This window comes from Hemicordylus capensis, chromosome 3, assembly GCF_027244095.1.
Source record: "Hemicordylus capensis ecotype Gifberg chromosome 3, rHemCap1.1.pri, whole genome shotgun sequence".
In the NCBI taxonomy this organism is placed as follows: Eukaryota; Metazoa; Chordata; class Lepidosauria; order Squamata; family Cordylidae; genus Hemicordylus; species Hemicordylus capensis.
In genome coordinates, this window is record NC_069659.1 from 273,592,307 (window position 1) to 273,617,973 (window position 25,667).

Here is a 25,667-nt window from a genome sequence, read left to right on the forward strand (position 1 = left end):
GTGAAATTCGCAATGTTAAAACTTCCTTGCACTGATAATATTTGGGGATCTTTTATTTCCAAAGCACAGTGTAAACTTGAGCCAAAAGAGGCTAAGAATTGCAGATAGTTTTGCAGCCACTCTTCATTCTGAAAGCAGGGGTATGCACAGAATAGGTTTTGCCATTCATTTGTTTTGAATCTAAACTGGATTTGAACCGACCTGGCCTTGTCGGGTTCCAGTTCTGCAAATGGAACTAGTCACACAAATGGCCGGTCACTCAAATGGCCTCCACACATGCATGGAAATCACTAGAATGGGTCGTAGAAGGCCCAAACTGGGTGGCTGCTAGCCCAGGCTACTGGGGGCGGCTGGTGGGTGCGGGGTGGGGTAGTTGCTGTTGCCCCCACCCCTGCTGCCATTGCTGAAAATTGAGTTAAGTGCCCCTAACTCCCCTCCTGCCCTCTCTCTAGCCTTAGGGAAGCCCCCCTGACACTTTACTGCTAAAGGGGAATCTTAATGGGATTTCCCTTTATCAGTAGACTTCTGAACTGTTCTGATTTGAACTCAGACCAGATGAACTGGGCTGGTTTGATTCGAACTGTGGTTCAAATCAAGCTGGCTCACACATTCCTATCTGAAAATGTGATATATTTTTGTCTCAGAGACACTGAGACTGGAGAATTTAAATACGTATAAAATAGCAGTGGTGCTGGCTAAAGGATTTGGCTGCCATTCATTTTAAAACACTCTATTGTGCATTTTATTTTTCAAAACTTCAAAGGTGGCTATTGGGGCTTCTTAAGCTGGAGCAGGCAGACCATCAATATATTTAATTCTCCTAGACGTACCCGTCGCTAATCCCATGTGTGGCTGCTCTCGTGACAGTTTGCGAGCAAGCTGATGATTAGTGATGGGGACAGCCAGCCACCAAGGGAGGAGAAGTGGCAGCACAGCAAACAGCCAGCCACCGGGGGGGGGGGGGGGGAGAGCAGTGGCCCGGCAAACAGCTGGCCACGGGGGTGTCATGGATCTGTTAGTTTGGCTAACCTAACAGGATTTTATAACCCCCTTCAGCACTCCCCCTGAGAGTAACCAGAAAGCAGCAGCAAAACCAAATGAAGGAAAATAAAAGGCTCACAAAGCAATTAGTCAACTGATTAAGTCCCCTGAACTGAAACTAGTTACCCCTGTCTAACTCTAACTGAGTAATAAGTGGAAGGAAAAAACAAAACAAGGAATGAAACAAGCAAAGAACACAGAACAAGGAATTAAGGGAACAATGCAGGAAAGTACAGACAAGACAAACTGGGACACAGAAATGGTTGAAATTCAAGAGCACACTATCTGCAGCCAACAAAATTGCAAACAACATCAGAGCAAAGAGAGTCGTTGAATATATATGGCTCAAGAGAACCAGCAGCCAATCAGGCTTCCCTGAGTCAGCACTTTGGCTTTCTTTCTTGGGATCTCCTACACCTGCGTGACTCCCACTGAGCCTGCCTTTTGAGACATCGTCTCAAGACAAGTGAAATCCCAGGCTCTTCCCTATCAGAGATCATGTCTGGCAGCTGTTGCAAATCATCCACTCCAGAGTCTGGTTTCTCTGCCAAATCCTGTGGCTGTGTCTCTAAGCCCTCACTAGCTGGTAAGTCATCCTGCTCTGACTCTTCTGAGTCAGAAGTCTGAGCCATGACCGGGGATGGAGGGGAGAAGTGGCAGTAATGTTGTAATGTTTTTAATTTTTTGTTTTTGTTTTAACTAATGTTTTATTTTCTGCTTTTATTTTGTTGTAAACCACCCAGAGACATAGGTTTTAGGTGGTATAAAAATATGTCAAACAAACAAATAAATAATGGCCGCTGGGGGCAGGGGAGAGAAGCGGCGGCTCAGCGAATAGCCAGCCACTGGGGGAGGACTAGGGGCGCAGATGCTCTGTGCCAGGTCAGCTAGTCGAAATAGATTTCTCACACTCCTTTTGACATTTTTGGTTACTGCATGCTCAGTGAGAATAGCAGTATTGTTGGGACAGTGGGCTCTTTGCTTGTCTTAGTACCATGACAAATGTCCAGCCTCACCATTCTTTGGACCCAACCTTCAGCACAGAACAAAATGAACAGGGTTGTTTCTGGAGGGGGGAGTGGGGTTTGTCTTCACAATTAAAAGTCTAAGTACTTTTACATGTAGCAGAACAATGGAAGTGCAGCTTAGTTGCGTTTGAAGCTACTACAGGTGAAAGCACCCCAAGGGGTGAGATGTTTCAAAGACTTCGGCAAGTACCAAAAAGACCACCATAAGAACCATCTCAGAGCCACTGAGAGAGAAAAAACAAAGGCAAATGATGTAATGATAGCAGCATAGCTACTGAATGTGGATACATGGATGGCACTCTGGGTTCTAATTACATGCTAGCTCTTTTGCCTAACATGTGGTGTTGGGGGAAGAAGCAATGTGCAATACATACATACAAGTATGCATACAGTCACACAATCTAAATGGCCCTGCTCCTCACACAACAATCTACAAATCTAGGGTAAGAGAACATGTTTCAGTGATGTACTCCCTATTGGAGATAAATACCCAATAATTTCACATGCCCCAAATCAGAAGAAGACCTAAGCTGAGAAGGAAGTCACCCAAAGAACATAAGAAGTGCCAAACACTGTCAGATTAAGGTTCTTCAGCCAGCCACACTTCTGATGAGAAAAGGAACGGAAGAGAAAGAGTTCCATCTCATTTTACCATATTGATCAGGGAACAAGGAAACTGTGATTTGGAAGGCCTAAGTATTTTGACAACAGAATACAGTGGATGACATACAAAGCAAGAATGCATTGGTGCAGCAAGACAGCGACCTAACAGAACTTCCCAACTAACTGTACAAGGCAGCAGGGGAGTGGCAATTTTTGATGTTCTCTCCCTTTTCAGGCAATCCTTTGTGCCATTCAAAAATATTTCCCTGAAGATTGCACAACCCTTAGGTTTTTGGGAGCCACAGAAGGGTTTCCTGGAGAAGGGGAGGGTGTCAGAAATTGCCATCTCCCTGCTGCACAGGTGCAGTTACTTGGGAAGTTCTTCTGTGAGGTTGCTCTCCCATTGCACGGGTGCATCCTTGCTCAATATGTCAGCTAGTTGCCATAATACTTTGGCCTTCCATATCAGTTCATATTCTGAGACACCCTGCATGTTCCTAACTCTCCCTTTCCCCCAGTTTGCTCTACATTTCTGAGGTTTAGAAACATACTTTTAAAAAAGAGAGAGCAATCAGAAAATTTCGGCAGGATCTTCGATGAGTCTAACACAAGATTTCTGCAGCATCAAACACTTTGCTATCTGTGCTGAGAATGCAGGTTATGCAGCTCAGCTTAAAGCTGATGGAAACCCATTAAGACTCTTTAGCTGTAAGGGAACTCTCCTGCTGCAGGGCATATGCTGATTGCCTTCAGGGGTCAGAAAGAATGTTTCCCTCTAGAAGAGATCAGTGCAACATTTGCTAATGCATCTAGCTAAGACATTTTGCAGTCCTGTAGCTTCAGGCAGACCCAAGCCCATCCTGTAAAAAAAGCATATTGGGCTTCCTTGATCAACGAGCAATGCTGAATTGGCAACTTGTTTCTCCCCCGCTAGAGGCTAAGAGGTTACAATGCAATGGAAGAGAAGACATTTTCCTGAATGCACAGAGCATATATTCGGTAAATCATTCACATGTTGAAAGCAAACTCGTATCATACATGTTTACAGACTGATCTAAAGTAAGTACTACTGAGTTCCAGGCTCACTTCCCAATAAGTATGCTTAGGATTGCCATCTTAATGTTATATGAGAACTACTATCATTTCTGTAGGACTTGAACCCATGACCTTGCATGTATTAATATCAACATCAAATTCTGCCTAATAGCTTACAAGGTTGGCACTTATTATAAATATGTATGTTTTTATTGTAGGTGCTGGGATCTGTATTATTTTCTTTCTTTAGACATGCCCTTACCACAAGCTGCATTATTTTGCCTTTGTGGCATATTAAGACTAATGCCATATGTACCTCAAGGAGGCAACCGAAGACCTTGTCCCAAAGTAAATGATTCCCTTCTCACCCCTAAAATTCAGAAGCACTGGCTGACACGCCTCACAGTAGAACATGGGTGTTAGACCTGCTTGGCTGCTGCAAATTGATGGTGTTGCCACAAAGGGCAACTGTGGAACTACTAAAAATACAGTCTGGGCAGCTGGGCAGTGCTACTTCCATTGTTTCCAATGGGAGTAGCACTGTGCAGCTGTGTGGACACCTTTTTAAGTCATTCCACAACTGCCTTGTCATGTAACACCACCAGGGCTGGTTTCTATGTTGCACGGCACCCATGGCAGCTCTCTGTTGACTAGCGGTGTGCATGAACCATTCATTGCTGAACCAGTTTGCCTCAAACCAGGCCGGTTCAGCGGCTCAGTTGTGAACTGAACTGGGGGTGGTTTGGTCCGCTATCTAACTGGACCAAGCTCAGTTTGGATGAACTGGTTTGGCAGCGAAGGGGCGGCCAGGCGGCCATGGTGAGAGAGGTAGAAAGGCTCTTACCCAGCCAGTGTGGCGGCTGGCACCACTGCCCGTCCCCCTGGGATGGCCCTAAGCACATGCAATGCTTTGTTTAGGAAGCTGCCTGTGTGGCAGCGGCACGGTTCCAGCCTCCGTAAATGTCGGAGGCAGGAACCTATTGTATGGAGGCATCTGCGGAAGTTAGAACCACTTCTGTTGTATAGCTGGCTTTCTAAACAAAGCATCATATGTGTTTGGGGCCACACAGGGGAGGAAGCAGCGGTGCTGGCAGCCGCACCGATCAGGTACGAGCCTTTTGATCTCTCTTGCTGTCCCTACCTGGCAGCCCCTTAACATATCCAGGACCACCCCCACCCCTTTACTTGGAAAGGGGAATCCTCACCGGATTCCCCTTTACAAGTATTAGGTGAACCACTGAACCAGTTCGGTCAAACAGACCACACTGCCGATCAGTTTGACTGATCTGGTTCGGCACACAGTCGGTTTGACTGAACTGGAATGCAGTCAGTTCGACTGAACTGGCAGCATGCAGTTCAGCTTGAATTGGATTCCAATTTGAGCTGAACTGCAATTTTTTGTTTGTCCACACCCCATACTGTTGACGTTCTGCTGCACAGAATGTCAGCTGCTCTATGGAACACAATTGTGTTGTGAGCCTTTGCCATGTTGTGAACCTTCACATTCTTTCAAGTGTCGAGTAGGAATGTGGAGTGAGAGTTAGTAGGGGTGTGCACGGAACCGCCAACTGCGGTCCAGCACTGGGGTGGGGGGTAGCTTTAAGAGCGGTGGGAGGGTTTACTTACCCCTCCCGCCGCTTTCCCGCTGTGGCGCCGTAATGTTAAGAGTAATTGGGGTGGCAGGATACCTTGATGTGCGCATGCGCAAAGCACTACTGGGAGTTTTGAAGAGCAACGTTGGGGAAGGGGCGGCAGGGAGGTATCCTGCCGCCCCAATTACTCTTAACATTACGGCGCCACAGCGGGAAAGTGGTGGGAGGGGTAAGTAAACCCTCCCGCCGCTCTTAAAGCTACCCCCCCACCCCGAACCGAACCACCCAGGTCCGGGCCGGTCCGGGCCCATCCCTAAGATTTAGAGACTCCCCATATAACAGCCAATCTCCACACAAACAAATACATCTAAGTATTATGAACCAAGCAGACACCAGTTAATCTATAGGGTTGCTTACATGGGATGGGCTGCTTGGTTGTACTTTGTCCTACCCAAGCAGCCCATGTCATCTTGGAGACTGGGAGGCCTCTCGACACCGCAGCTGCAGTCCTGGCTAGCCCAGATCCGCTACCCAGGCAAAACATGAGGTAGGACAGAAAAGGAGTCCATTTTACCTCACCTTTTGGTTGTGTGCAGTGCTGGGGCTCTAAAAATGGCCACCAGGAGCAGGGGCCTAGAGTCCCAACTGCAGTATGGCCAGGGAGAGGAGCCCTGCTGCATTGCAACAGGCTGCCTCTCTGCTGCCTGCGCAGGGCATTGTGGGATGTGAGAGGACTTCCTCCTCCCAATCCCACATCCAGCAACCCATGCAGCATGAGTGGCAGGGCCCTGAAGAGGAGATGGTCATGTGGGGAAAGTTAGGCAGGCTTCTGCCTTCCCACCTGCTCTCCCGTGCCCCAGCACTTATGATCATGAGACTCCCCTCTATAGCTACTAGACTATTTTCAGTACATCCCCATGGTCACTGTACCAGAACTCCCTGCCAATATTCAAACTGCATCTGTGTCTATACACATTATACAACCTCCCCCATCCCACATACACAATTATTTACATGGGAAGTACAACATGGGAAGTTCAGAAGGTTAAATATATGAATTGCATCAACCCTACAGTATGTACTAATATGTTTTTATTTGGCATGAACCATTATGGCCACAAAATATAGTCAACTTCCACTGTATTTGACACAGAGTGGTGACAACACTCCCCCCTTCCCCAAATTTATTTCAAAAGATAAGCTGGAAATTAATTATGATCAAAAAGTTTTATTTAAAAACTAGCCTATGACATATTCGTTGTGTTCTTTCCCAGTGACAGCAAAACTGCTTCATATTTTGGCAACATTGATTAATTTTCAGGGAGAAAACTATATTCTATTTCTTGACACTATGTTCACAAATGTCGGATTCTAGCTATCATTGGTTATTTTGTGAATGCTTAGGCCAGGTTAAAAAACCTTCTTGTTAGACAAGCATCCATCCTGCAGCTTGTTTATAGGAAGAGAATGAAACATAGGTGGCAATTATGGATATTAAGTTTTGATTTAAAGGAAGAATTGAAGAAGAATGGAAGTTGTAGAAGGGGTATTTGTTTAAGTGGTCAGAGCTGGAACATCTGCACACTAATTTTACATGGTTAAATTGCTCTGTACCTTTTCAAAGAAACTCAAGACTTCCTAATTTTCATCCAAAGAATTACAGAATAAATACAACCATAGATTTGGATTCAACGCTCAGCTTTACCAGCAGTCTGTTCTGACATGATTTCATTAGTCCATATTAAATAAATCTTTTAATCAGATACTTACACAAACAGGTGTATTTCCAAAAAAGACAATCAGAGGAAGAACAGGCAGAGAGACAAAACAATTAACCATCCTTATTATATCAGGCTTTCCCCCCTTTTGTGAATAAGCTTTCCTTTGTTTCCAATCTTTTTCTGTATAGTCAACCTAAAGTAGTTAGTTAATAGGGTTGTGCCTTGCAAATTATTAACCATACTTTCAATTTTGATTATCCTGATCCAACAAGTGCTGCCAGAAAGTCTTCTCAATAGGAATCTTCTCTGAAGCATATTTTAAGGAGGAAATGGCTATGTTTTATCAGCCTTCCATTGTTTCATCTGGAACAACAACAACAAAACAACTTTATTTGTTAGCCACCCCATATCAAATTGTTCTCTGGGTGGTTCACAACACAGCATTAAAACACCAAGTAAAAACACATCTCTCTCTCTCTCGCTCTCGCTCTCTCTCTCTCTCTCTCTCTCTCTCACACACACACACACACACACACACACACACACACACCCCTATACAAATCAATCTAAAAACTTTTTTAAAATATCATTTTAAAAAATCAAATTTAAAAGTCAACGATTTTAAGCAGTGCTTCCCACACCCAACTCAGCCAGTCTATCCAAAAAGATACCATGGGCAATGGTATTGAAAGCCACTGAGAGATCCAAGAGAATTAACAGGGTTGCACTCTGTCTTTCTCTCTGCACAGGTCATCCCACAGCGCAACTAAAGCAGTTTCTGTTCCAAAGCCAGGCCTGAAGCCTGACTGGGGGGAAAACTAGAGAGTCCATTTCCTCCAAGAGTGTCTGGAGCTGGTCAGCCACTACATGGTCAAGCATCTTGCCCAGGAAGGGAATATTGGACACAGGTCTATAGTTGTTTGCATCCTCAGTGTCCAGACTGTCTTTAGTAGGGATGAAATATTAGCTTCCTTGAATGGAGCGGAGACCACTCCATCTCTCAAAGAGGCATTTAGAACCTTCTGGACCCAGCTAAAATTTTCCCCTCTACTAGATTTAATAAGCCATGAAGGGCAAGGGTCAAACATGCATGTGGTTGGAACGTTTATGGATTTCTTATCAGGTTTCATGGACTAATAGGAGATATGGCAGGATCAGAGTAAGATGTAGGGTTATTTTTGTTCTTGTTATTCTTTATTTTTAGTTGGTTAATTAATAACTTTTAGGGGCAGAATACAGCCCCAAAAGAACACTTCTATTTTTTAAATTTACTTCTTAAAAAATATATGTGCCACTTTTCTCTTTAGAACAAACCGTCAAGGTCTCTAAATCTAACTGATTTCAGTTGGAGAGATTTAATCACAAAGTGTGACTGGATCATGCTCCAGTTTCTAAAATTGATTTTACTGAATTCATATTTCTCTGGTTGGAAACTGGTAGGAAAATTAATGACAACCCAGAGGCTTAATATTATTACTATTTATTTAAACAGTCAGACAGGTGTTATTGACTGATTCGTTTTATCCAGATGAGTCCTTCCCAAGGACCTGGGATTGCTGAATTTTATTATCAATGTTGTTATTATAGATATCGTCGCAGAATATAGGCTGTTCCCAGTAAAGCTGCTTTTGGTAATTGGCTGATGGTGATTTCTGTGGCCCCTACGGTGTTGAGGTGCTCTTCAAGTTGTTTTGGAATTCCACCTAGGGTGCCAATTACCACTGGGATTATTTTGGTCTTTTTCTGCCACAGCCTTTCAATCTCAATTTGTAGATCGTGATTTTTTTCTATTTCTTTTTCTTCTATTATGCTATCCCCTGGTATTGCTATGTTGATTATTTTAATTTGTTTTTCTTTCTTCTCGACTACAGTTATATCTGGTGTATTGTGTGGCAGATGTTTGTCTGTTTGTAGTCGGAAGTCCCATAATATTTTTGCATCTTCGTTTTCAACCACTTTTTCTATTTTATAGCCCCACCAATGTTTGGCTACAGGTAGCTTGTATTTTTTGCAGATGTTCCAGTGTATCATCCCTGCTACCTTGTCATGCCTTTGTTTGTAGACAGTCTGTGAGATCTTCTTACAACAGCTGATCAGGTGGTCCACTGTTTCATCTGCTTCTTTACAAAGGCGGCACTTGCTGTTTGTTGTTGACTTTTCTACTTTAGCTCTTATTGCATTTGTTCTTAGTGCCTGTTCTTGGGCAGCCAGTATTAAACCCTCTGTTTCTTTCTTCAAGTTGCCAATCTTAAACCATTGCCAGGTCTTGGTGATGTCTGATTTTCCACTTATATTGTGCAAATATTGACCATGCAGTGGCTTATTTTTCCATTTTCCTTCTCGGTTCTTGACTTGTTCTTTCTTGTAGGCCTGCTTTCTTTCATTGGTGTTGAATAGTTTCTCGTTATTGACCATTTGAAGTGCATCTTCTTCACTGTCCTTGATATATTCTTAAAGGCCTCTTTTCTCCTCCTCTACTGTTTGATGGACTTGCAGCATTCCTCTTCCACCTTAGCTGCGAGGGAGGTAGAGCCTATCTACATCACTGCGGGGGTGCAGAGCATGATTGATGGTCATGATTTTCCTGGTCTTATGATCCAGCATCTCTAGCTCTGCCTGGGTCCAGTCTATTATTCCTGCAGTGTATCTGATAACAGGTATAGCCCAGGTGTTTATGGCTTGTATGGTGTTCCCGCCATTGAGTTTGGATTTGAGGATTTTTCTAACTCTCCTGATGTATTCACTTCCAATTTTTCTTTTAACTTCAGTGTGTGCGATGTTATCAGCCTCGAGAATGCCCTAGTATTTGTAATGTTCTTTCTCTTCCAGGTTCTTGATCTTGCTTCCATTGGGCAGTTCTAATCCTTCTGTTTTTGTTATTTTTCCTCTGTTCATTATTAATGCAGCACACTTGTCTAGTCCAAACTCCATTGCTATATCGCTACTGAATATACGGACAGTGTTTAGCAGTGATTCGATTTCTGATGGGACTTTCCATACAACTTCAGATCGTCCATGTACAGCAGATGGTTGATTTTACTTGATGTTTTAGATGTTTGGTATCCGAGACCTGTTTTGTTTAGTATTTCTGAAAGTGGGGTCATGGCTATTACAAACAACAAGGGAATAGTGAGTCCTCGTGGACAATGCCTCTTCTAATACTAACCTGTCCAAGTGTCTCGCCATTAACTGTGTACTCCACATGCTCATTGCTTTTTTAAATAAATATCTGAATGTTTTTGCTGACACCTAAACAGTTTAGTATCCATATGTGAGGCAATGAATCGAAGGCTTTCTTGTAGTCAATCCATGCAACACTTAGATTTGTTTTTCTTCTCTTGCAGTTTTCTAAAATCATTTTTTCAATCAGCAGATGGTCTTTTGTGCCTCTGTTGTTTGGGCAATTTCCTTTTTGTTCAATGGGAAGCTGTTTGTTAGTTAATAAGTGTTGCATCACTTCATCTGCTATTATTCCAGTTAATAATTTGAACATGGTTGGCAGGCAGGTGATCGGTCTATAATTACTTGGAACTGCACCTTTTGCTGGGTCTTTCGTGATGAGATGAGTTTTCCCAGTTGTTAGCCATTGTTCAATATCACCTCCTTGCAAAATGTGATTGAACTGTTTTGATAGTTGTTTATGAAGGCTTGTTAGGTTTTTAAGCCAAAAGCCATGCAGTTCATCGTCGCCTGGCACAGTCCAATTTTTAAGTTTCTTTGCTCTTTCACTTATTAATTCTGGTGTTATTATTAGATCTTGCATTGTTGGTTACATTTTTTGACCTCTTTCATCCAGCCTGCTTTTTCATTATAATCTATTGGATTGTCCCATAATTTCCCCCAGAATTGCACTGTTTCTTCTTTATTTGGTGTTTCTACAATTCTTGCAGTTTCTCCTTCTGTGCTTTTGTAGAAACGTCTCAGATTCGACTGGAATTGGAGATTCTGCCTGTGTTGTGTAGTTCTGACTTCGTATCTGCTAATCTTCTTTGACACTGCTGTTATTTGCTGCTTTATTATTTCCAGGACTTCTCTAATTTTCCTTGAATCTAGGTGGCATTTTTGGATCAGATACTGTTTGGTGTTTTCATTCTTCAGCTTCTTGTCTTTCATGTCTTTCAATTTACTAGCATCTGATCGGAGACTGGAGATTTTATTTTCTAATCTAATCTTCCATATAGGTGATGTACTGCTTTCTTTTTTGACAGGTCCACTGATCTTTGCAAGTGCTGCATTGACATCTTTTAATGCCTGAGCAAGCTGTTTTTTGGCAACTGTTTTGAGAGCTGGAAGTCGAACCCTGGTGGTTGTTTGGTTCATGTGCTCAGTTATTTTTTGCTTTAGTTCTTGTTGCTTTTCTGTTAAACGGCATTTGGGTTTTTGAGGTGAAGGCAAAGGGGAGGTTGCCTGTTTTTGATTTTGAAACAAGTCAGCAACAGTGGCATCCTCTATTTCCAACACCTCCTCCACCTGCGCCTGAGCAACTGCTTCAATTGGTGGTAATTCTTCTTCCATATCTTGAGCCTGTGTTGCTCTTTGCAGTTCTTCCAGCTCAACTCCTGTGAATACTTTATTTCTGATTATGAATCTTCTCTGGTCTGCTAGCCTTTGTTCTGTTATTTCTATATCTGGATGCTTCTCTTTCCAAATTTGGTACATTCTTTTTAAATAACCTCTTCTAGTTGGACTAGACTTGTAATAGCAGATTATTATTTCCTTATTATTTGCATTTTTCGTATTTTTTTTCCGGTTAAGCGACGTTTCTTCCAGTAACCTTGCAGTCTCCAGCCCTGGTTGCTCAACTGAAGATCCTGAGTCCTGTAGCCCACTTGCCACCAGATGTCCAGGGACTCCTGCACCTGGTGCGGTCCTTGTTGACCCAGGCGACAACCGATCCGGTATAGATTTATTAAAGTTACGTCTCACCATATTGTTGATAGGAGAGGCACTCTTTGTCTGGCTCCTCTGGTAAGACCTCTTCAGTATGGTTGGACCTCTGGCATAGCTCTCACCTTCCTCAGAGCACGCAAGCCCCACAACCACACCAAAGTAGTGCCTCACTGGGGGATGTTGTTGTTGTTGTTGTTGTTGTTATTATTCTCCTTTGGAGGAAAGAGCACTGGTTTTACATTTGTTTATATCATGTAGAGTTTGAACAGGTATTATGAGACTCTAAAAAAGCAGTGTTTAGTTCAATACCACCCAATACTGGGCTAATGTATGTAAAAAAATAAATAAATCCAGACTGTTTCCTCAAGCAACCTGTCTTGGCCACCAACCAACCCTTGCAACCAACCTAGATCCAATCTATTTAACATGCTGGCTTTGGTCTTTGCCATTTTTCTATGGCAGTTAAGTGTGAGATCATTCGCACGATCAGGTGGCTGGAGCAGGGGGAAGGCTGGTTTAACTCACCTTCTCCCCAGATGACTGCTTCCATGGAGCTGGGAGTGCGGACCGTGCTCCCAGACTATCTGTGCTGTCTGCCACAGTGCAGAACTCTGGAAGCTGGGACAACCATAGGTGGATTTAACAATAGGTAGGATAGGCAGCTGCCTACAGCAGCAACTTTCCTGCAGTGGTGAATTTAGGAAATAAATTAATAAATAAATGTATGAGAGAGATTCAACAAACTAACCAGCAACAACGTGCACCGGCAGTGGAGGGCAATGCACTGGCAGGAGCTAAAGCAAGTGAAGCCGCCTGAAGGGGGGCAGGGGGTGCCGCATCACGCTCGCTCTCATCTCTGACTCTAGTCTCACCATTGGTTGTCATCAGTGTGTGTGTGTGTGTGTGTGTGTGTGTGTGTGTGTGTGTGTGCACGTGTGTGCAGAGAGAGGAGCTGCAGAGCAGAACAGATTGTTCCTGCTCAGAGAGAGAGGGAGAGAGAGAGCCGGAGGGAGGAGGTGGGAAGTGGCAGCATGGCAGCAAGGCAACCAATCCTACTGGCTGATGGTGGTGTGGCTCCTTTTCTTGGTGCGCGTGCACACACACTACACCACTCCCCACACACACACACTTCTTGTTCTCCTCTTTTCACTCTCAGTCAGCGTCAGGCAAAGTTTCTGTATGTGTTTGTGTGTGTGTCTGTGTTTTGACTCCTCGTGGGAGGAGTCTTGTGGGATATCCTCCAGATATCCCACAAGACTCCACATGACATGATACATTGGGGTATTCTCCCAAGAGATGGGCACTCTAGGCACCCATCTCTGTGTCCACTGGGGCTAAACATAGGTTTCAAAGCTGCCCCAATGGGAAAGCTGCCCTGCCGATCCCAGTGATTCCCACACGCAGCCTAACCCTGGCTGGGCTTCCCTAGCCTGGGTTAGGCTGTGCATGAGAATAGCTTCTGTGTATCCTACAGCACAGTCATTACTGCTCTACAGTTTTTAGTAGAAGATGGATAGAAAATGGCGGGGAATCTATGATCCAGGAAAATGTGTCCAACATTTCTGATCTTTTCAGTGAGGAGTCCAAGATAAGCTTCTGAGGAACCCTGTGAATACATTTTGAAACCCAGCACAGAATGAAATATTCTGTTAGTTCCTATACAGTTTTAAAGCTCTTGAAGCATCCAGATTTGGTTACTGTCAAAGATAGCATGCAGAACCATTAGGTGAATCCAGTATGGCCATAATTTTGTTCTTATCCATGCAGCTCAAGAAGTCCAAGTGGAGGAGCATGAATACTTCCTGTTCCCTCAAATTCCTATGTTTGCAGTCTAAAGAAAAACAAAATTTCCATAAATAAGGTAACTTTATCTAGTTAAAGACAGAAAGATGAAAGGAATGTGATAAAGCACAGCTTTATGTAATGTGTCCTTGAGTGAGATGAGGTGCACTGAATTTTAATAGAGACCTGATTCATCAAATCTCAAACAGAATTAAAGTATGGACTGGATCCTAATAACAACATGCTTTATACCCATGAAAGATAAATTAAAGGATGCAAAACTGCTATTGACAAACATTGATTATATGTACTTTGAAGGACTTTGAAGTTGTGCCAGATGCATCTTGTCAGCTTCCAAAGTTTTCTTTTAAATCTCATTGCGTAAGGCTTTTACTTTTTAATTATTTTTTTCAAAAACTCTTTGATCAAGTGAAATGTAGATCATTTTTGGGTGATGCCACTTGCTATGTGTTCTATTAAGATGTACCCTTATGCATTACTTCAGTCTACTATATCTTTTCAAAAGTTATACAGTACTTAATAAATTTAATCTATTATGCTGAAACCTATTTATTTTTTAATTCTGTTTTTTAGAATTGCGGGCTACATTTATTATGCTTCACAGGGTTGCATCTACTAGACAAGCACTAGGTGTGTGCATATCTAGCATTAATTAACCATATATTAAGACAGTTATTGGGAAGTTGAGTGGGAGAGACACTCATTTGAGTGGGAGAGAATGTTGTGCTTCAAAATTCTGGAATGAAAATTCCCTGAGCCATGCCTACCATCTACTTGCATTGCAGCAGCTGCTAAATCTTTAGAAAATATGCATGGTACAAACGCAATGTGTGCCCAGCTCAATTGTCTGTAAACCATCAGAGAGTTTCTAAGATAGGATCATATTACAATTTACATTTCATGTTTTAACAAGTGAATCTAAGAAAGAAATAATGTTGTGCACTTCCTCCCTCCCTTGGCTGTGACATGATATTCAAATATTCAAGAATGGCATAGGCTGCAGATATGTTTCCAAATGAAATACAAAGTGCTGATTATTACCTACAAAGCCCTCAATGGCTTGGGTCCAGGGTAATTAAGAGAGCGCCTTCTCTGTCATGAAACCTGTTACCTATTAAGATCATCTGGAGAGGTCCGGATATGGTTGCCACCGGCTCGTTTGGTGGTGACTCTGGACTAGGCCTTTTCTGTGGCTGCCACAGGGCTCTGGAATACACTCCCTGCTGAAATAAGAGTATCTTCTTCTCTTCTTGCTTTTAGGAAAACCCTCAAGTACGTGTTTCCTCAAGTTTTTAACTTAAATTTTAATTTTAGTCTGTTTTTATCCACCAAGATCGTTTGTACTCATTTATGAAATTTAACAGCTTTATATTGTTTTATATTGTTTTTATATTTGTTTTGTTTTAACTTGGTAAACCACCTGGAGATGACTATATAAGGTGGTATAGAAATATGATTAAATCAAATACATAAATAAATAAATTTCATAATGCTAGCTACTGGACTGCAGCAGTTCTGACAGAAATGCTATGAATGCCATTAATATACAGTATTGGAAAGTAAACAACCAAGGTGCCATTGAAAATATTTACTAATGTGTTTTGTAAGAATTTGGGTGACCATTTCCTGTAAGTATGATGAATAACAAGCCACCTAATGGCACAGTGAAGAAGTAACCTGCCTAGGGAGCAAGAGGTTGCTGGTTCGAATCCCCACTGGTATGTTTCCCAGACTATGGGAAACACCTATATCAGGCAGCAGCGATATAGGAAGGTGCTGAAAGGCATCATCTCATACTGCACAGGAGATGGCAATGGTAAACCCCTCCTCTGTTCTACCAAATAAAACCACAGGGCTCTGTGGTCACCAGGAGTTGACGCTGACTCAACAGCACAACTTTACCTTTACTTTATGATGAACAACAGTTCAGTGCAAACCTTCCTTTGAACCTTCCTGTTGATAGATTGCTTTTGGCAGGTATTAACAAGACACTAAGGTCGTTCACAAAACCTGTGTTTACCTGGCTGGGGGAGGACTGGGGGGAAGGCAGGAGCCATCTTGCTTTCCCCCTTATGATTCAAGCCAGTCTTGGGCTTGCCAGTGCCACGTGCCCTCAAAAGTGGCAAGGGAACAGGAGGAAAGCAGGCTGCGGCCTTCTGCACCCCACAGTGCACCACACAATGAATTAGCTATCTTAAATGGAACAGTGCACCTTCATAATAAATTTGTTCAAAGCTTCAGCTGCAGAAGGAACTGAATGGGGAGGTTAAAGTTCAAAATAAAATGAGTTTTATTGAAGGGTTTAGGGCAGTGGAGGCTCTTCCCTTAGGGCAGGGTGGGCAACTCACGCCTCCCCAAAAGGCCAAAAATTTCCAAAGAAACTAATAAAAATGGTCCAAAAACAATAATAATTGTCAGCCATTCTGTCCTCTACCACCATTTCAGGTCTGACTGACTCAGTCACTGCAGCCCTGCCCTTCCCTGCCTGTAGCTTGCATGCCTGCAGTGTTGACATATAGTGGGCGCTGGTAGTAAAATTCCTTAAAGAGCACATGACACAGTTTCACATAACAATGTTCATAAGGCAGGAGCCGACCCCATGGCTTGCTTTTATTGTCAAAAGATGGGCTGAATTTAAATAGCCCTATCAGGAAGACATCATCCTGATCGACAGATCCCTCTGCCTCTGACTAGCAATCAATGTGACCGGGGGCAATCCTTGTTCTAGTCTTCTGAAGGAAGAGAGTGGCAATCGCCATTTTGTTCACTCTTGGACAGTGCACTGAGAGAAGAGCTTGCTGAGAGCTCTATTTGTTTGTTTATTTACCCGCAGATTATGTGAGCTAAATTTATGTAATTGTCAGATTATGTAAGTTATGTAATTGCTAGCAGCAATTACAGCGAGGTAGGTAGCAATGTGCGTTCAGGCACCTTTGAGGAACTAATAGACACAAAACAAAATGTGTAGATAGCCCCCTGCACATCTCCTCAGGTCTGTACCTCAGGTCTGTACCTCAGATCACTTTGCCCTACCACATGGAATGGCCACCCCTGCTAAATTCATGATCTATTTGCAATTTTATTATCATGAACTTGCAATAATTACTAATTTCCTGCCAGGTCTGCCATGATTTAAAAACCATCATTTCACAAATTGGGAATCTAATCTTCCCATAGTTGTAGTCTGCCAATATTTCCTATCATCATTTGGATGATATCATCATTTGGATGATATTTCCTATCATCATCATTTATAAAACAGGAGGGGTAGCTTAGAAGTTTTTTACACCTGCCTCCCTAGTTACGCACTCTGGAGCCCTACCAAGCCACACACACACACACACACACCTTCTCTGCATTCACTCAGCCCACCAATTTCTTCGTGCGGGACAGTGGAATAGGTATGGCCCCTCCCACCCCTGGAAAGAGCAAGCTGCAAATGTGAGAAATAATTATAAGCCCCTCATGCTAGTACTATGCGGAAATATGTCTATGCCAGACAAATGGTTTTCTAGGCATTAAGGGTTACAAGTAAAAAGAGAGAGGGAAATGATCGATAAATATTTTAAAATTCTCTGTTCGTTTACCCTGAAATAGTAAAAATTGTTTACAAATTAAATTGTTTACTCTGAAATAGTAAAAAGTGGCAGGTGGGCCAGGCTTCCAGAGAGGCCTATGTATAGGCTTCGCTGAAGCCTGAAGCTCTCCAGGAAGGCTTTGGAGATCGGCAGGAGCAGACAGTCAAGAAAGGGTTAACTTTTTTCCAAGCCCTATTGGTTCTCCTGGAGTCTTGTGATCCTCCCCCACTTGGAATTTGTATGGAACTACAGAGCCCAGGTAGCTTGCTGTTGGACTGTGGGTCTCCCTCCAACCAAGCAGGAAAGTAAATCATTTGCTGTTTGAAAGTAAACCCTTTGCTGTTTATGGTGTGTGTGTGTGATTTGTTCCCCTTGGTCAAGCTACCATGTTGCTCACTCTCCCCCTGCCCCATCCCCATGAACCGTGTGTATGTTGCACATGGGATAGAAGTCCCATCCTGTGTGTGTGAGAGAAAGAGAATTCTTAAGCTTTAAAAAACAACCAACAAAACATTTTCAAAGTATGCCAAAACTATTCTAGTGCAAACTTGTAAGAAAAACCCTCCCCATCAGTATACCTTGTTGAGAGAAAATTAGTTATTGTAAAAGTATTAAAAGCTTTGAAAAGAATGCAGGGTGGAGGGTGGGGGGATGCTCTGACAAAATGGATCTGTTTTTGTTTTTGTTTCTGCCTTTTATTCCTGAAGTTACACTGGTTTTATAACTCTAATCTGGTCTCTGTGTGTGTTGCTTTCTCCCTCACCCCGCCCTTATTAAAAATATTTATATGCTGCTTTTTTAGCAACAGAGTTCTCACAATGGCTTAAATAGTAAAATATTAGAAAATGGTTCTCTTTACATGTTTCCCCTTTTAAACATTACTACTTTATTTTATTTTGCTTTGTATTTGTAGCATGCTCCCCCACCAAAAGTCTATTTTTGTACACTTGCTTCAAAATAAGGCTTTGCAAATCAGTTCACAAGAAACTCATTTTTAAATTGCACATGAAATGGTTGTCTTTAAATTCTGCAAAATTGGGGTAACTCCATATATGATGCAGCTCCCTGCCCCAAGGAGCTTACAATGTTTATTTAAACAGTGGGGTGGGGGTGGTAGGCTACCACTGGTTGTAGTGTGACAACAAAGGGAGAGGGCAACATTCCTTTCTCTCATGATGTCCTCTAACCTTCTGGACCTGCTTCTCTGACCAGGACTATCTTAATAGCCTTGAGGAAAGTCCCTTTATCTGCTCTTAGAGCATATACTCTCCCCAGCCTTCAGGCACTTCCAACTTTCTGGTGTGTTTCTTCAAAGACTTTGTTGCGATGGTTGTAGACAGTGAAGGGTGCCTGGCATAGACAAACGGGCTCAAGTAATTTTCTCATCTGCAGAACAAGATTGAAGGCAAAAAGCCTTTCTTGGGAGAGTTCACAAATCTCCATGGGGAGGGGTGGGCAGCAGGAGCAACATTCTGCTGCAGCGCATAATTCCCCAAACAGCTGTGATAGGACAGGCAGGAGGCATCTGGTCCTCCATGCATGGAACTGGATGGGCAGATGTAGATTCTGCTGTCCAATTCCTCTCACGTTGGAATTTACTTAATGAAGGCGACTGGTTCTGTGAGGCTGAACTCCACTGTTCATATAAGGATGACCTCCCTATCATCCTGCATTCCCTCTGAATGGCACAACAAAAATGCCAAGAACTTAAAACTGAGTTCTTGTAAATGGAGGGGTGAAGGGGAACAAGGTCACAAGAATCCCCAAGCTGAGTGATTAGCAAAGAGAGATTTGAGGAACTGTGTGGATCTCTTTGAGTGGAACAAAACATGCATGTGTATGAATGGATGAAGTGTGTGTGTGTGTGTACTCTCATGAGCATGGATGTGCGTCTACATGCGCGGATAGAATTTTGGTTTATGTACATGCTCATGGGACCGTGTGCACACATACCTGTAGCTGGTGACAAGGTCTTAGAGAACATGAGCATACAGCCCTGTATACAGACAAAGTGTGTGTCATAGTGATAATGTGGGGAAATCAATGCACAGTCAGACATGTACTCATGGCATGTTCTTATAACCGTTTGAAAATGGGTGTCCTTGAGTGCAGAGGCTTTTACAGGTATGTTGCTTGGAATGACACAGCCACCTAATGGCGCAGTGGGGAAGTAACTTGCCTAGGGAGCAAGAGGTTGCTGGTTCAATCCCCACTGCTATGTTTCCCAGACTCCTATATTGGGCAGCAGTGATATAGGAAGATGCTGAAAGGCATCATCTCATACTGCGTGGGAGGAGGCAATGGTAATCCCCTCCTGTATTCTATCAAAGAAAATCACATGGCTCTGTGATTGCCAGGAGTCGACACCGACTCGATGGCACAACTTTACCTTTTACTTCCTAGATGCCCACAGGAGTTAGTGTTTTGTTTTTTTGCTCCACCCCTGCGCCACCCACTTTGGCTCTGCCCACCTGCCTGGCGCCCACCCAGTCCCAGAAGTCACCAGCCACCACTGGTTTAGGGGTACAGGAAGAGAAAAATAATGGCTATTAAGCAATAATATTTAACTAGTAATAAACCAACAAAGACTAGGTTATGGCTCAAAAAGAGTTAATTTGGCTTGAGTTTTCAAATTAGGTTTACTCTAGGCTGGATAAAGAGAAATGAACAGATTTGGATTTTAGGAGAAATGAGGAAAAAGGTAAGTAAAGGATAGCAGTAATATACTGCCTCATACCTTCCAAGAGAAATGTGTCAAAACCTTATACCTCAGTCTTTACTGAGAGGCTTCTCTTCTCTGGTACAGGAAGGCAGGAACAAGGAAACAGAGACCAGGTAGGGGTCCAGGAACAAAAAGTAAATCCAAGAATGAACAGGACCACGCAGCCACAAGTGCTGGGCAGACCAGGTCAAAGCCAGTGTGGAGGTGGCGGTCAAGCCAGGGCAAGATGGAAGATGTGGGGGAAAGTATGGTGGTTCTAAGGTATGCATATAGCACTGGTGACCCACAAGACAAACTGATTGATGGTGTTTTCACCACCCCAGCAGGAAGCTGCCTGGGGACATGGAGAGCAGGTAAAGACCTGCTCCCCTCTTTCTTAAAGCTCCCGGGCCCCGCTCCCAAAATGTGCTCAAACCGTGGTTTGAAGCACAGTTTATGCATATACCCATTGCCAAAGGGTTTTTTAAATGTTGTTTTGACAGACTGAGAAAATCTTCTGTGTGCACTTGGACACATTATATTAGCCCCAGTACAGTCCAAAGGTGGTGATGTACTGGGCCTGAATGTTGTGCGTATGTGAAAAATTGGCAGCAAGATGTTTCAGGTAATGAAGTCTGTCCCCCCAACATTCTGAGTTCTGATTGCTCACTACTGAATTTCAGCTGTGTGAAAGAACTGTTTTAAACTCCCACATCCTGAACACTTAATCTTGCAGTTCTCTCAGCATCCTTTGCTTCCATATCACTGTGGAAATCAATATGACGATGTGGAGAAACCCAGTTAATTCCTCAGAATGATGCACAGGATCAGACCTCCATTTCATAACACTTACCCTCAAAGGATTGCTCAATCCTATAGAATCAGATTTCAGAGAAGGAACTAAAAGAAACATCAATAAAAAAGAAACTGTGAGGAAACCTAATATAGCTCAGACCAATATGAATTAAACAAGATCCTAGAAATCTTCACACAGTAATTGATTTGCTCATTTGTACTTCTTTCTATTCTTTAGTCTTTCAGCAGGGCTTCTCCCTTCCTTCTTGCATTTAAATATTTGTTCATCTGTTGTCTACAGTATTGTTTCTGATATCTCCCCATTACATCAGTCATTTGTACACATTGACTAATCCACATGCTCTGGTCTAGTTTTCTAATAACTACAGTATATTTAAAAACAAACAAACCAATCACCTAGACTGAGCAATTCACGTTGTTGAAAGTGTCTCTTTGATTTATTAAACATCTCTGTATAAACTGTGCTTTTCCTGCTACCTGAATGAAAGGTCTATGAGAATGTGCCACTGTGTTTGCTTAAGATCTAGGGATTCATGTAAAGTGTAGAATTCTTCTGACATTGAAAATGTTTTCTGCATTTACATTTTCAAAAATCCACCTTGAACCAAATTGTTGCCGGTATTTAGGCACACCCATTTTAATGATCCATTGGGTTAGAGGTGATGATATCCAGCACCACATAATACTGGCAGAAGCAGCAGCAGTAGTAGTAATAACAACAACAAAACAGCAACAACAACAACATCGCACACACTGAAGTTAAAAGAAAAATTGGAAGTGAATACATCCGAAGAGTTAGGAAAATCCTAAAGTCCAAACTCAATGGCGGGAACACCATACAAGCCATAAACACCTGGGCTATACCTGTTATCAGATACACTGCAGGAATAATAGACTGGACCCAGGCAGAGCTAGAGATGCTAGATCGTAAGACCAGGAAAATCATGACCATCAATAATGCTCTGCACCCCCGCAGTGATGTCGATAGGCTCTACCTCCCTCGCAGCTCAGGTGGAAGAGGAATGCTGCAAGTCTATCAAACAGTAGAGGAGGAGAAAAGAGGCCTTGAAGAAACTATTCAACACCAATGAAACAAAGGAGGCCTACAAGAAAGAACAAGTCAAGAACCGAGCAGAAAAATGGAAAAATAAGCCCCTGCATGGTCAATATTTGCACAATATAAGTGGAAAATCAGACATCACCAAGACCTGTCAACGGCTTAAGAATGGAAACTTGAGGAAAGAAACAGGGGGTCTAATATTGGCTGCACAAGAACAGGCACTAAGAACAAATGCAATAAGAGCAAAAGTCAAAAAATCAACAAAAACAGCAAGTGCCGCCTTTGTAAAGAAGCAGATGAAACAGTGGACCACCTAATCAGCTGTTGTAAAAAGATCGCACAGACTGACTACAAACAAAGGCATGGCAAGGTAGCAGGGATGATACACTGGAACATCTGCAAAAAATACAAGCTACCTGTAGCCAAACATTGGTGGGACCATAAATTTGAAAAAGTTGAAGAAAATGAAGATGCAAAAATATTATGGGACTTCCAACTACAAACAGACAAATATCTGCCACACAATACACCAGATATAACTGTAGTTGAGAAGAAAGAAAAACAAGTCAAAATAATCGACACAGCAATACCAGGGGGATAGCAGAATAGAAGAAAAAGAAATAGAAAAAATCACCAAATACAAAGATCTACAAATTGAAATTGAAAGGCTGTGTCAGAAAAAGACCAAAATAATCCCAGTGCTAACTAGTACCCTAGGAGCAATTCCAAAACAACTTGAAGAGCACCTCAACACCATAGGGGACACAGAAATCACCATCAGCCAATTACAAAAATCAGCTTTACTGGGAACAGCCTTTATTCTGCGACAATATCTATAACAAAAGCAACAACTTTGACAATAAAATTCAACCATCCCAGGTCCTTGGGAAGGACTCGATTTCTGGATAAAACAAACTAGTCAATAACACCTGTCTGACTGTGTAAACAACAACAATAATAATATTAAAATCAATACACACGATTTAAAAGCAAGTAACAACAAATATATCCATATACCAAACCTGACAGACAGTAATACTAAGCACAAAAAACCCACATAAACAACCCAACCCATGACAGCCCCAAGAGTTCTTTCCTTACAAGGAGAGCTGGTCTTGTAGTAGCAAGCATGAATTGCAGTGTCTGCCCTGGTTTGCATTTGATTGGGAGACATGTACAAGCATTGTAAGATATTCTCCTCAGGATATTTATTTATTTATTTATCATATTTTTACACCACCCAAAACTTATGTCTCTGGGCAGTTTACAACAAAATTAAAGTAAAGCATTAATTAAAAAAAAAATTAAAAGCAAGAAATTTAAAACACAATTTAAAATTTTAAAACAATATTCTAAAAACAACATTAAAACAATCAAAACATTATCATTTTCAAGTCTGGGTGAAGAAATGCGTCTTTAGAGACTTTTAAAAAGATATCACAGATGAGGAGGCTGTTACTTCACTAGGGAGCGCATTCCAAAGCCTCGAGGCAGCAACAGAGAAGGCCCATCCCTGAGTAGCCACCAGATGAGCTGGTGGCAAATGCAGATGGACCTCTCCTGATGATCTCAATGGGCCATGGGGTTCATAACAAAGAAGACGTTCTCTTAAAAACCCTGGGGCTGAGATGGGGCTGCTCTGAGAAGAGCACCTGCATGCTTGCATGCAGAAGGTTCCAAGTTCCCTCCCTGGCATCTCCACAATAGGGCTGAGAGAGACTCCTGCCTGCAACCCTGGAGAAGTCGCTGCCAGTCTGTGTAGACAATACTGAGCTAGATACAGGGGCAGAGTCACCACTGGGCAAATGGGTTCAAAGAACCCAGGCTGCCACTAATCGGGCCCATGAACGCAGCCCCAGACATGCCCCCGCATCTGACATCAGATCCAGGGGACTTTATTTGGTCCCAAACAGGGCCCCGTGGCCTCGTTTGGAACTGAAACTGTCCTGTGCTGTGTTGGCAGTGCGGCCAGAGTGACTCCGTCTGCCTTAAAGGCAGAGAAAACTGCTCCTGGTCTTGCTGCCAATGCAGCAGGGCCCATCGATCTCCCTCCCAAACGCAGCCCCATTTAGGAGAGAGGTCAGCCTGCGCTGCATTGGAAGCATGGCTGGAATGGCTCTCTCTGCCTTTAAGCAAGGGACCAGCACTGTCATGAATGACTAAACTGCAGCAGAGACCCTGCTTTAGCTGCACAAGGCCTTCCAGCCCTATCCATGAAGGAATCCTTTGGGACTGCACCCATGGAACAGTTAGATTTCCATACTCCTGCTACGTGGCCAGAGTGGATCAGATGCTTAAACAGATTCAGAAATGTTTCTGGGTTTCTGGCAAAGCCAGAACTCTACCAAGTAAGTACAGGAGGACCTCGTTAATTGTAGATCCAACACTTGCAATTTTGCATATCCGCGGTCGGGTAATTGGCACCCAACCTCAGTATACAGGAGGTTAAACCGGCACAAAAATGGTTAATTCTGCAGATTGGAGGCAGGCAGAAATGACCATGGAAGTAATTTCCAGCCACCATTTTGAACATTGGAGCCATTTTGTGACTTGTTTTATTTTTTTAAAAGTCAGAAAATCATGGTTTTTTGAGGGGGAAAAGCATGGATTTTGGCACTTTGGGGGAGCCTTGCTGTAGTGCTGGAGGCCTGCGGACCATGGTAGGGCAATTTATCCCCTCCCATTTTGGCCCATTTTACCACAGTTTCTCAGCCTCCCTGAACCTTATCTCCACAATTGGATTGACTGCAATGACCCAGTATATGTGATTTCCTTATCTGCAACAATGTCAAGGAATGGAACCCCCATGAATACCGAGTTTTTCCTGAACTCTGATCTATTCTACAGGGGTTCAAGCTGATGAAATACTGATGTTCCTGGGGGCCAAAAAACCCAGTGTTGTGTAGTAGTAGTCTTTAACAGGCCGTTTTCTAGGGAGGCAATATGTGATATATGAGAAAGCAAGATTTACCCTCTGCAGTTATGGGCTCTCTCAACCTATGGACAGTTTTATCCTGGCTTTGCATAAATTAGCAGAATCTTGTGATCATGGTAACCTGAAAGAGGAACTTATCAGGGACTGCCTTGTTGTAGGTGTTTCTGATGACATCATAAATAGGGGATTAACCCTTTACGCTATAACTGTGGAGACCCCTGTATTCATAATACAAACATATTTTTTTCTTCAAAATAACATTTGGAAATCTATGTGGGTTTAAACAATTAATGGACTACATCACATATTTTTAATCAATTTAGGCTTTTAATCTTTGCCCTAGCCATGAGGGAGCTGCTTGTCTGTGAATGTTCTGGTGAAGCTAGAATAACATTTAAACACCCAGAGACTACATGAGTAGTGGAGGGGCTGATTGTGTAAGTCTTGTTCTCAGAATCAGCACCCTACATGTTGTGACTCTGTGGGAGAAACCTGCATAGGACAATGGTTCGAAGGGTCCCTTTGATTTCTTTAATCAGGTGACAGGCATGATGCTTCCTGTAACTCAAAACAATGGTTATTTGTATAAGGAGAGGGGGGAAAAGACTGTTCTTCAAATAGGGAAAGGAAAACAGAAATGCTCTACTACTGTTAGTATTTCAAAAGATGGCTACCAAGCCAAAGTAGCTTGGTTGTTTTGATCCTGAGGAAGGCATTCCTGGCCAAGGTACACTGGTGGCCAAAGAGTAGGTGTGGTGGTCAAAGGTGTGTGATGAATGCCATTTATCCTGTGGCTCTTTCCACCACATGCTCAGTTTTGTGTATGTAGCTATAAATACACTCTGCTATTCCAAGCCCTTGGCT

At 42.8% G+C, this 25,667-nt stretch overlaps 1 protein-coding gene across 8 annotated transcripts in view; it reads right to left on the reverse strand.

Moving 5' to 3' along the window:
• HABP2 (hyaluronan binding protein 2) overlaps positions 1-24,909 on the reverse strand; it is an 85,044-nt gene extending 60,135 nt beyond the window's left edge. Inside the window, exons 1-2 of one of the 8 annotated variants that reach the window (XM_053305242.1) lie at positions 12,436-12,575; positions 7,263-7,383 (exon numbers count right to left, since the gene is read on the reverse strand). In XM_053305242.1, coding sequence (XP_053161217.1) covers positions 7,263-7,335 — 73 coding nt within the window. In that variant the 5' untranslated portion in view covers positions 7,336-7,383; positions 12,436-12,575. Of the gene's footprint in view, positions 1-7,069; positions 7,238-7,262; positions 7,384-12,435; positions 12,576-14,824; positions 14,995-24,839 lie in introns of those variants that run through there. The other 7 variants (XM_053305245.1, XM_053305246.1, XM_053305247.1 and 4 more) reach the window with 7 other exon arrangements.
• Positions 24,910-25,667: the final 758 nt, after the last annotated feature.